The sequence below is a fragment of the Ahaetulla prasina genome, chromosome 8 (assembly GCF_028640845.1).
Source record: "Ahaetulla prasina isolate Xishuangbanna chromosome 8, ASM2864084v1, whole genome shotgun sequence".
Classification (NCBI taxonomy): domain Eukaryota; kingdom Metazoa; phylum Chordata; class Lepidosauria; order Squamata; family Colubridae; genus Ahaetulla; species Ahaetulla prasina.
Window position 1 is genome coordinate 12721219 of NC_080546.1, and position 12572 is coordinate 12733790.

At 47.9% G+C, this 12572-nt stretch overlaps 1 protein-coding gene across 1 annotated transcript in view; it reads left to right on the forward strand.

Moving 5' to 3' along the window:
• Positions 1-2728: 2728 nt before the first annotated feature.
• Positions 2729-12572, forward strand: part of FGF5 (fibroblast growth factor 5) — a 34118-nt gene continuing 24274 nt past the window's right edge. Inside the window, exon 1 of the mRNA XM_058192835.1 lies at positions 2729-3285. Coding sequence (XP_058048818.1) covers positions 2853-3285 — 433 coding nt within the window. The 5' untranslated portion in view covers positions 2729-2852. The remainder of the gene's footprint in view (positions 3286-12572) is intronic.

Consider the following 12572-nt stretch of genomic DNA (forward strand, 5'->3'; position numbering starts at 1 on the left):
GTCTGGGGTGGACCACAGCTCCCACCATCCAGCTTTGGGGCTGCTGAAGACTGGCATGATGGGACTTGTCGTCTAACCACATCGCCAAGGAGCCCGGCGAGATCGTGGGGACTGAAGGAGGAGGCGAGCGACCCCAATGCGGCCCTGCCAGCCTCGCCCACGGAAGATGCCAGCGCCGAGGTCTCAGCCCTTCCCACGACGCATTTCACCCGGTTAGGTGACCAACTTTCCTGACCTTTAGAACAATGAATCAGTGGAACAACTTGCCTCCAGAAGTTGTGGATGCTCCAACACTGGAAGTTTTTAAGAAGAGGTTAAACAACCATTCAGACAAATGGTTTCCTGCCTAAGTGGTTTCCTGCCTAAACAGGGGGTTGGACTAGAAGACCTCCAAGGTCCCTTCCAACTCTGTCTCTTCTCTTCTCTTCTCTTCTCTTCTCTTCTCTTCTCTTCTCTTCTCTTCTCTTCTCTTCTCTTCTCTACTCTACTCTACTCTACTCTACTCTACTCTACTCTACTCTACTCTACTCTACTCTACTCTACTCTACTCTACTCTACTCTACTCTACTCTACTCTATTCCTGCAGCTCATCAGACAAGCAAAGCCCGATGCCCCGAAGAATATCTAATTCTGGTTAAGTCTAACCAAGCTATCCCAAAGGTGCTTTTTTCAAGAGGCAAGTGGACTTTCTGGGTTTTTTTCTTTGAAGACGTTTCGCTTCTCATCCAAGAAGCTTCTTCAGCTCTGACTGGATGGTGGGGGAATGGAAGGATTTGCCCGTCTTGATGCCCACCGTCCAGTCAGAACTGAAGAAGCTTCTTGGATGAGCAGCGAAATGTCTTTCAACGAAAAACACCTTGGGAAAAAAAGAGGATCTTTTGGGACAACCATGACCTGGATGGCTGAGAATCTCCATGGACCTCTAACCAAGCTAAGCACGCGTGATGGGAGAGCGGATCTCCCACGCTTTCGCCGAACCCAGGGGCAACAACGCACAGTGTGAAATGAGAGGCAAGAATGTGTAGGTGCCAGGGAAGGCGCTCAGCCGTAAACCACAGCACTTTTAAGCAAAAAAAAAAAAAAATCGCAGAAGTCCCGAAACTCAAACTGCTATATGTCAAGTTTCCCGCACTTTAAATCCAAATCTTGCTTTTGTGTGTGTGTGTGTGTGTGTGTGTGTCATTTACGGCGCTGAAAACTGTGAAACAAAACAACAACAACAACCCGGGATGCTGCCAACCGAGCATGTGCAGAATGGTATCGCAGTTAGCCGGCGGGTGTCAGCTAGAAATAATCCAGGTTTATGAATGATCCATTTGTGTCAGCGGAAGAATCGCTCTTCCAGGCCCTGGATGGACTTTCCAGACTGGTAGCTGGCAGACCGAAACGGGCTGCGCAATTTCAGGCTGCTGCATCCTCGCACGCGCCCGTTTGGTACTCTAAATCCCACGATCCCCAGCCAACAAGGCCGCCGCCTTTATGAGATAACGAATACCGCTCCCCCCCCACCCTCCTCCTCCCTCGCCCCCCTCCCCGCGACAGGCCGTCTTGGAGGCTCGCGTGACCTGGTTGCTTGGTTAGATCTACTTTTTCCCAACTCCCGCGTGCAGCCCCGGTGCGTGAGCTTTTTATACGGTCTGCCGAATCTTTTTTTTAAGGCAATCCTTAAAACTAGGGAAACTAGGAAAAGGAGTTGCTCTTCAACCCGGGGGTTATAAATGCAACCCACGCCACCGAAGGTTTCGTTGTCCCCACGACTAAAAGGGCTATGGGAACACAAGTCTCTTCTAACCCTTCCGCTGTCTCCCCTGCCGCACCTTGTAAAAACCCTCGCCACGTCGGTATTTCCCCCCCTCCCCAAACCTTGACAGTTTAAAGACGCGTGGACTTCACGTTGCAGAATTCCCCAGCTAGCTAGCTAGCTAGCTGGGGAATTCTGGGGATTGAAGCCCACGCGTCTTAAAGTTGAGAAACTTCGGGCGCCTATCAAATCATGAGGCAGGGAATCCCGCGGGACGCTACTTGCAAGTCACCTTTAATCTCCTTTTGGAGAGCTACCCAAGAAGCGCAGAATGGAGAGGTCGGGGACCAAACCGTCAAAGCCCTGACATCGCCTTGCAGCGATTCCGGGCCGTAACAGCCTGGCACCCGCCTCCATCCCTTGCCAAAAGAGATCCCCGGCTCCCTTCCAAGCTCCTTCGCCTTGGCGCTCGCTCTTTCTCTTTCTCTTTCTCTCTTCCTTCCAATTCGGGAACCTTGCCCGGCGGGAAAGAAAACCCACCAGCTGGTGCGTAAAAGCGCGATCGGTGCGTAAAAGTGCCGGCTTTTGCGCTCTCTTTCGCCTCTCCGGCCTGACCAGGGGTGACCCTCGCGCTTGGCCGGCCTCCTTCCTCCTCCTCTTCTTCTTCTTCCTCCTCCTCCTCCCACCCCCCCACCCCGTCGGTGGTCCTACGAGACGCGCCTCCACCCCCGCCCCTTCCTTCCATCACCAGTCCCCCCCACCCCCTCCACCGGGAAGGTCTGGCGAAGCGAGCCTCCTTTAGACTCCAGGCATGTCGAGAGAGAGAAGCGGTGTGAGATCACCCGGGTTATAAATATCTCCGTGCACAGCGCAGCGGCTCTCGGACCCCGCGCGCTCTCTCTCGCTCTCTCTCCCTCTCCGCGGGGCCGACTATGCCGCCTTCCCGGCGCGGCGGAGCGCACGGCCGGCTGCCCCGTAGGTGCGGCGGCGGCGGCGGCGGCGGGAAGAACAGCAGCAGCAGCAGCAGCAACCGCCGCCGCCGCCACTGCCGCTTCTCTTCCTCCTCCTCCTCCTCCTCCAAAATGCCAGGCGCGTCTCTCGAGCTGGAAGCATGAGCCTGCCTTTCTCCAGCTGCCTCCTCCTCCTCCTCCTCTTGCTTAGTGGCCACTTGATCCTCCCGGCTTTGGCGCACCCACGGCCCCCTCGGGCGCAATTTGGAGAGGCCGAGCAGAACCACAACGTTGGCAGCAGCGGCAGCAATCTTGGAAATCGCCCCGCCACTTCGTCTCTCTCCTCCTCCTCTTCCTCCACCTCCTCTTCTTCTTCTTCCTCCTCCTCCTCCTCCTCTTCCTTTTCCGCACCTTCCTCTTATTCCTCCCCCTCCTCCGCGGGAGTTCAAAGCGGCGGCTCGGAGATGAGCCGCTTTAAGTGGAGTCCCTCCGGACGTCGAACGGGCAGCCTCTACTGCAGGGTGGGCATCGGTTTCCATCTCCAGATCCACCCGGATGGGCAGGTCAACGGCTCGCACCACGACAGCCTCTTAAGTAAGTAAAGCAAGCAAGCATTGGGCGCCTCCCCGCCGCCTCGTTTGGCGACCCGTCGCTAAGTTCTGCATTTCGGGGAGCCGGAGGGTGAGGGGTATTTGACTTCGCCGTCCCTGAGCGCGCCTGGGTTGCACGCCTGAGTTTGTTTGTTTTTTAAAGTGCATCTTAAAAACATTTAATTGATAGTTCAGAATAGCTCTCTCGCTTGGCTCAGTCCCTGGGCGCTTCCTCTCTGTTCTTGCCTTAATTTCTAGCTTTGAAAGCGCTCCGGGAGTAATTCAGGTGCTTTTCAACGCCTTTGGGATTTTTGCTGCGGTTCAAGCCAAGGCAATGAAAATCCTAAACGCCGGGAGTGGTGAAACCTGGATGAGAGGTACTTCTCTATATAAAGTTATCTGCAAATTGACAATGGAAGATATCGGATGCTAATGCAAGCTGCTGAGCAAAAGCCTTAACAAATATGTGGATAAGCAATCTACATGAAAATTAAAAAGTAGTACAATAATAATTGGGGAGTGGAGTGGGGGAGGGAAGAGAAGCTCAGGTTTCTGCTTTCTTGAAATCGGGAATATTCCTTGGGTCTTCAGGGCACCACTGCCTTGTTAAGTAGGTTTAGACTCTATTCGGTTTAAAAAAGACAGAATTTTGCCCAGGGAGAGAGAACTTACAGAATAAGGCTGTTGGCTTCATTGACTTGCTGGGAAGTCCCACTGAAGTCAAGGGGAATGTTAGTTGGTGTAACTGTGGAAGAAATGGGTGGCTTGTGTACAACAACCGATTCCAGAACCCAACATTGGAAGGAATGCAATACAGGTAGTCCTCCACTTACGACCACCACTGAGCCCAAATTTTGTGTTGCTAAGTGAGGCAGTTTAAGTAAGCTTGCCCCATTTGACATTCTTTTTTTTTTGTCCTCATTGTTAAGTGAATCACTGCAGTTGTTCAGCTAGTAACATGAATTAAGTTAGTTAAGTGGATTTGGCTTCCCCATTGACTTTGCTTGTCAGAAGGTCGCGAAAGGCGACTCGCACCTCGGGGACACGGCACCTGTGCCAGGTGTCCGAATTTTGATCACATGACCACAGGGATGCTGCGAAGCTTGTAAGGGTCAAAAATGGTCCTAAGTCACTTTTTTTTCCCCCAGTAACTTTGAACGGTCACTAAATGAATGGCTGTAAGTTAAGGGCTTCCTGTAGAATGATTGGCCAATGTTAATGGTCGGGAGGGGTCCTAATTGCAAATAATGCATGGTGCAAATGAAGGGGGGGATATGTGAAAGGCACCACTAGAGCAGGGCTCTCCAACCTTGGCAACTTTAAGACTTGTGGACTTCAACTCCCAGAGTTAATTAGCCAGCAAAGCTGGCTGAGGAACTCTGGGAGTTGAAGTCCACAAGTCTTAAAGTTGCCAAGGTTGGAGACCCCTGCACTAGAGTGTGAATCACAAGGCGCAGTTGATATATTTTGCAACATCGCATGTTTTTCTTGGATTGTCCCACTTTAGGCAGCAGCTGGGAAGTTTGCTGGATTTGGGTAACGAAGGACTAGGGGTAACATAATCGCAGGCTTACAATATTTGAGGGGCTGTCACCGAGAAGAAGGGTCAACCCATTCTCCAAAGCCCCTGAGGGCAGGACAAGAAGTAACTTATAAAGGAGAAGAGCAACCTAGAACTGAGCCATGGTAGCTCAGGCTGTAAGAAGCCTGTTATTAGAACACAGCAGCCTGCAATTACTGCAGGTTCAAGCCCGGCCCAAGGTTGACTCAGCCTTCCATCCTTTATAAGGTAGGTAAAATGAGGACCCAGATTGTTGGGGGGGCAATAAGTTGACTTTGTAAATATACAAATAGAATGAGACTATTGCCTTATACACTGTGAGCCGCCCTGAGTCTTCGGAGAAGGGCGGGATATAAATGTAAATTAAAAAAAAAAAAGAACTAAGGAGAAACTTCCTGATAGTTAGAACAATTAATCAGGGAAAACGGCTTGCCTTCAAAAGTTGTGCGCGCTCCATCACTGGAGGTTTTAAGAAGAGATTGGACAACCGTTTGTCTGAAATGGTATAGGGTTTCCTGCCTGAGCAAGGGGTTGGACTAGAAGACCTCCAAGGTCCCTTCCAACTCAGTTGTTCTGTTAACCACTGTGTGCTAAGACTCAGCCAATTCAGTGTCATTGCCAGCAATAAAGTTTTGAATTCAAACATCTAGAATCAAGATCACATGAAGTGTTAATACCACTTTATAACACCTTGGTAAGGCCACTCTTGGAATACTGCATCCAGTTTTGGTTGCCACGATGTAAAAAACATGCGGAGACTCTAGAAAGAGTGCAGAGAAGAGCAACAAAGATGATTAGGGGACTGGAGGCTAAAACACATAAAGAATGGTTGCTGCAACTGAGTATGTCTAGTTTAATGAAAACTAGGGGTGACATGATAGAAGTCTTCTGATATCTCAGGGGCTGCCACAAAGAAGAGGGGACCAACCTATTCTCCAAAGCACCTGAAGGCAGGACAAGAAGCAATGGGTGGAAACTAATCAAGGAGAGAAGCAACCTAGAACTAAGGTGAAACCTCCTGACAGTTAGAACAATTAATCAGTGGAACAACTCCAGAAGTTGTGAATGCTCCAACACTGGAAGATTTTTAAGAAGAGATTGGACAACCATTTGTCTGAAATGGTATAGAGTTTCCTGCCTGAGCAGTGGGTTGGACTAAAAGACCTCTTCTAGTCCAACCCCTCAGACTGGTAAGACAGTCTGTTATTAACACAGCTGCCTGCAATTACTGCAGGTTCTAGTCCCACCAGGCCCAAGGTTGACTCAGCCTTCCATCCTTTATAAGGTAGGTAAAATGAGGACCCAGATTGTTGGGGGCAATAAAAGTTGACTTTGTATATAAATATTCAAATAGGATGAAGACTATTGCTAACATAGTGTAAGCCGCCCTGAGTCTTCGGAGAAGGGCGGGATATAAATGCAAATAAAAAAGAAAAGAAAAAAAGAAAAGACCTCCAAGGTCCCTTCCAACTCTGTTTTCTTTTCTTTTCTATTCTTTTCTATTCTTTTCTATTCTATTCTATTCTTTTTTTTAAATTTGCATTTATATCCCACCCTTCTCTGAAGACTCAGGGCGGCTTACACTATTTCAGGCAATAGTCTTCATCCATTTGTATACTATATACAAAGTCAACTTATTGCCCCCCAACAATCTGGGTCCTCATTTTACCTACCTTATAAAGGATGGAAGGCTGAGTCAACCTTGGGCCTTTTCTATTCTATTCTATTCTATTCTATTCTATTCTATTCTATTCTATTCTATTCTATTCTATCTGCTCCTCCATCTAATCAACGTGTGGCAGAAGGCAAACTTTTTGTCCAGAATGCGATTTCTCAGTCTTAAGTACCAACGTAAAAAAATCAAAGTTGTATTGGTCACCCAGGGTTCCAGGAAATGACGATACCGATTTAACTCCCTTTTAAAATTAATGGGGATGATTATGACAAGTGCTATTAATAAGCGGGACAGCCTAAACATACACAGCTAGTCCTTTATTTACAACCGTTCATTTAGTGACAGTTCGAAGTTACAACGACCCTGAAAAAAGGTGATTTATGACCGTTTTTCACACTTACGACCTTTGCCGCATCCCCATGGTCACATGACCAAAACCCGGGCACATGACTGGTGTCCCTGGGGTCATGCGATCCCCTGTTGCGACCTTCTGACCAGCAAAGCCAATTAGGGAAATAAGACTCACTTAACAACCGCGTTGCTAACTTAACAAGTCCAGCGATTCGCTGATCAGCTGAGGCAAGAAAGGTCGTAGAATGGAGCCAAATTCACACTTAACAACTGTCTCGCTTAGCAAACAGAAATGTCGGGCTCGATTGTGGTCGTAAGTGGAGGACTACCGGCATTCAGGCTTGATGGCCCGAAGAGAGAGGAGCGAAATGGCCAAGATGAACTTTTGGGAGCCTCTGGATTTCCTGTGGTTTGCTAGGCTATTTTGTGCAAAAATAATGGGCTTTGTGGAGAGCTGGCTAGACAGCTATTCTCCCGGCTTCTATTGCAGTATTCTACATCGCAACGATATTGATGCTGTTTAACCAAGCCTTTTATTTACCCAGCAAGAACTGGAACATCTGCTGAGCTCTTCCAGCTGAAAAAAAAACCCCAAAACCCTGCGTCAGCATTTCCCGCGATTCACCCCACTTTTCTCTTTCTCTCTCTCTCCCCCTCTCTCTTCCACTGCATTTTTCTGTTGGTTCTTTTTTTGACTGCCTTATTTGAATGACCCCCGCAATTTTAAGCCAAATCTTTCTTGCATTCCCTCTTTGTTTTTCAGTAGCTTTTCTTCTGTTGAAAGGCAACTCCCATCATGCTCAGCTAAGAGGCTCTCTGCTGGCTGGGAATTATGGGTCTTGTGCACCAGTGAGTTTCAAATCACAAGGGCTACCGATTCGCTATTGGTAGCGCACGGGTGCGCACAGGTACGCTTCGGTAGCACATGGTGCTTCTGTGCATGCGCAGATCATTTTCAATGATGTCTGGGCAGGTGGGCAGAGCCTCCTGCTGCTACCGGTTCGCCTGAACCGGGACAAACCGGAAGCAACCCACCATTGGACTTGCGTGATAAAATATAAACACGGTGGGGAAATCCGCACTATTATAACTTTAAATATTTGTAAAGTGAATTCACCCAATACAGGAACTCCTCAATTGATGTCCACAATGGAGGGCAAAATGTTTCGCTGAGTGAGACAGTTGTTAAACGAGTATTGCCCATTTTATGACCTTTCTTGCTACAGTTAAGTGAATCACTGCCATTGTTCAATGAGTAACAAGAGTCGTTCAGTGAATCTCATGGACTCTGCTTGTCAGAAGGCTGCAATAGGGGATCACTTGACCCTGGGACACTGCAACCGTCATAAATGTGAGTCAGTTGCTAAGTGTCTGAATTTTGATCACGTGACCGTGGGGATGCTGCAAGGGTCGTAAGTGTGAAAAATGGAGATCGGTCCGTTTTTTTTTTCTGGGCCGTTGTAACTTTAGTGAACGGTCACTAAATGAACGGTTGTAAGTCTGAGGACTGCCTATACTTGCACCCTCAACAGCTGGGTACAGCAGCACGTAAAATGTTAAGAAAATTAGTTGAGGCATAAATAATGCTGACAGTCCTGGATAAATGATAATAATGGGGGGGAGGATCAGAACTTAACCAGAGGAATTGCAATGGGTGACTATTTATGAAAAAGATAGGAAGAGATAAGAAAATATGAAATGCTATTCTGCAAAGCGATCCAGTTGGGTGTTGCGGTTAAGGCACTGGGCTGCTCAGGAGACTGCGAGTTCTAATCCTACCGTAAGCATAAAGCCAGGTGGGTGATTTTGGGCCAGCCACTCTCTCGCCACCCTAAGAAGGAGCCAATGGCAAACCACTTCCAAAATCTTGCCAAGAAAGCTGTAAGGACTAGTCCATGAAGGGGCAAGAAATCAACAAAGACTCAAAGGCACACACAGGTGTATGTATACACACACGCACTTCAAAAATTACTACCAACAATTTCAGTCTAGGAAGTTTCCTGCGTTCTCCTTCTCCAACATTTGATTCACATTATGACAGGTTGGTTTTTGAGGGAAAGGCAGTGAAGGGAGATGTCTTGATATGCAGGGGTGTCGTGAAACTTTGGAGGGGTGGAAGGGGGAGGAGAGCAATTGGCAATTGATTACTTTGCTTTTGATATCTGGCACCCGGGCCTAATTTGGCAGAAACTTGGAACAGATGCAATAGAGCATGGGTCTCGAATGTTAACATCTTTAAGTGCGGCCATACTTCAATTCCAGGAATTCTGGAGAATTCTGGGAGTTGAGTCCTTCAGGCTTAAAGTTCCAAGGTGTTGTGGTCGGCTGGCAGCCTGCGGAGCTGGCAGCAGATTTGGACAGTGAGGAGGCTGGGGAGGAACACGGGCCAGTCCTGGAGTCTGGGGAAGGCTCGGATGAGGGCTCTGCATTGGAGGCAGAGTGGGGGCCAGGGCCATCTGGGAGTTATGTGCTGCCTCCGGAGCCTTCTGAATCAGACATCAGCGAGATAGAGAAACAGAGTTTCTAGTACAGAGTTGCCAGAAGGCAAGAACAGTTAAGACAAAAGGGACAACTCAGGAGTAGGGCATGGAGATGATTGGCCCCTCCCATAAGACATAAAGGAGGAGCAAAGGCACGTGAGCCTTTGCAGGAAGCAACTTTGTTCGGTTTAAATTCTGAAGCTCCGTTTCGACTCTATGCTCCGTGTGGCCTTGCAAAGCTAATGGCCAATTAGGTCTTTGGCAGCATGTCAAGGGAGATAAAGGTGGGTGTTACACCGAAGGACTGTGGCAGACTTCTGTCGGACTCTTTACAAACTATTTGTGACTCATCACGGGCTGTGAATGAACAGAATTCACAGCCGCTGAAATAAAAAGAGGATTTTGGGGACTCATTATGTGCTTTTTACTGTCTCAGGAAGCCTAGATCAGAACACAAGATTCGAGACCCCTGCAATAGAGGCATGCCAAGGATTTGCAGCAGGGGACAGCTGGTTTTATGCCAGAATAGTTTTATGAGGAAAAGGAAAAAAAAAATTCCTAATCCTGCAGAGGAAGGCACTCCAGCCTGGGAATACCGCAAAGTTTTGTTTCGCGCCCAATGTTGCGTTTCGCTCGTTCAAAGTTAGATCCTTCTGCAGCTCCAGAATCCCCTTTGTTGATCTTCAAGTCCAAAAATCTGCTTCTGTGGTGTTTTTTTCTTCTTCTGCATTTCCATGGCCCTCTGAAGCGGGAGCTAGGAGACCAAAACGCATCCTTTTGAGATGCAAAATCCCTCAAAAGGGCTGGGAGGTAGAAGGAAAACAGAAGGGGAGGAAGAGCTGTCTAGCAGTGAAGTGTTTGATTCCAAGAGGAGAGACAGAGAGAGAGAGAGAGATAGGCTACACTTCAGTCCACCGAGACGTGTTGCATTAAGGAAGGAACTGTGACAGCCTAACCCAAGATTTCTCAACCTTGACAGCTTTAAGATGTGTGGGTTTTGACTCCTTGGAGCCCAAAGTATGCTGCCTGGGGAATTCTGGGAGCTGAAGTCCAGACATCTGATCCAAGGAGAGATTCAACCTAGAAATAAGGAGAAATTTTGACAGCGAGAAAAATCAACCCATGGAACAGAAGTTGCCTTCGGAAGTTGTGGGTGCTTCATCCCGGGAAGCTTTCGAGAAGAGACTGGACCTGCCATCTGTCAGAAATGGTGCAAGGTCTCCTGCTTGGGCGGAGGGTTGGGCTAGATGACCTCCAAGGCCCCTTCCCACTCTGTTGTTCTGTTCTCTTAAAAATGTCAGTGTTGACAAAACCCTGGCCAAACCTATCGACGAAATATGATGTAACCAGTGGTGGGATTCAGCCGGTTTGGTCCGGTTCGCACGAACCGGTAGCGGAGACTGCGGGAGGCTCTGCCCACCCACCTAGGCATAATGCACAACTACTGCGCATGCGCGCGAGCTCACATTTGCGAATTGGTAGGGAAGGTAAGGGAATTCCACCTCTGGGTGTAACTATGACTTCCATTGCTCACAATTCTGACTATTTGCAATCTCTAGAAAGTGAGAGTTGTAATCTCACCATTAACTAGCTGTAACAGAATAACGTAATAACACCAATCAATGCAATCCTTTCTGAATTACACAGAGTCATGCAGTCCAATACATTGTACCTGTCCAGGATGGGCATGCAGTTTTAAAATATGGAGGGCTGGAGTTTTATAGTTTTCGATTGAGTGCACGCCTCAGCAGTGTGCAATTTCAGAATTCACCTGTCGCTCACAGAGAATCATGACTCTCTGTAAGATAAGAGTACAGCATAGATTTATTCAAGCTGCTAGACAGGAATTTTGTCAATTAAAGTTCAAAACTAATTTGACAGCAGATAAGGGTCAATGGGATTCAAGGTTGGGCTTTGGACCATTTGTGGCAATGTAATGACTCTAAGCTGATGGCAGGCTTAACTCTGCCTGCTGTTCTCTTATGTCACCTTGTATCTACTATATGGGGGCCTTATGAGTACGTATGACCAGTATGCCTGAAGTTTGCACATATGCAAAAGTATGCAGTATGCCTGAAGTTTGCAGCCTAAAAAAGGCACAGATAAAATGCTCCAGTAAACGGTTTATTCTGAAAGCTGTTTTCGTGGAATTAAAAGGGATGATTAAAAGGGACCCATTAAACACATTGTAAAAATCGGTACTATGTTAGATGTCAGTGGTGGATTTCAAATTTTTTTACTACCGGTTCTGTGGGTGTGGCTTAGTGGGCGTGGCATTGCTTGGTGGGCGTGGCTTGGTGGGCGTGGCAGGGAAAAGATACTGTAAAATCTTCATTCCCACCCCAATCCAGGGGAAGGTTACTGCAAAATCCCCATTTCTTCCCGATCAGCTGGGACTCGGGAGACAGAGAATAGATGGGGGTGGGACCAGTCAGAATTTTTACTACCGGTTCTCTGAACTACTCAAAATTTTCGCTACCGGTTCTCCAGAACTGGTCAGTACCTGCTGAAACCCACCTCTGTTAGAGGTTCATTTAACCCCTGCAGGTAGTTCACGACTTACAACATTGGTTTAGCAACTGTTCAAAGTTATAACTGCGCTGGAAAAAGTGACTTGCAACCAATCCTCACGCAACATGTATGTTGGCCATGTGATCAAAATTTGGGCACCTGGGAACTGCCATGAATTTACAACTGCTGCAGCATCCTGGGCAGTGGTGGGATTCAAGTAATTTAACAACCGGTTCTCTGCCCTAATGATTTCTTCCAACAACCAGTTTGCCAAACTGCTCAGAAAGTTAACAACCGGTTCTCCCCAAGTGGTGCGAACTGGCTGAATCCCACCACTGATCCGGTGGTCACGTGATCATCTTTTGCAACTTCCTGACAAGGAAAGTCAATGGAGAAGCCAGATCCACTTAACAACCCTCTTATTAACTTACCGATTGCAGTGATTCACTTAACAGCCGTGTCAATGGGGGAAGCGGGATTTGCTTAATGCCTGCAAGATCCGCTTCACAGCTACAGTTGTTTGCTTAACGACTCGTACTGTACAAAAAAAAAAAAGCTCGTAAAATCAGGTGTCACTCACTTAACCAAGGCTTTGCTTAGCCACGGAAATTCTGTGGCTTACGACTGTGATCGTAAGTTGTGGGTTACCTGCAGTGGTGGGATTCAAATAATTTAACAATCGGTTCTCTGACGTAATGACCGGCTGGGTGGGC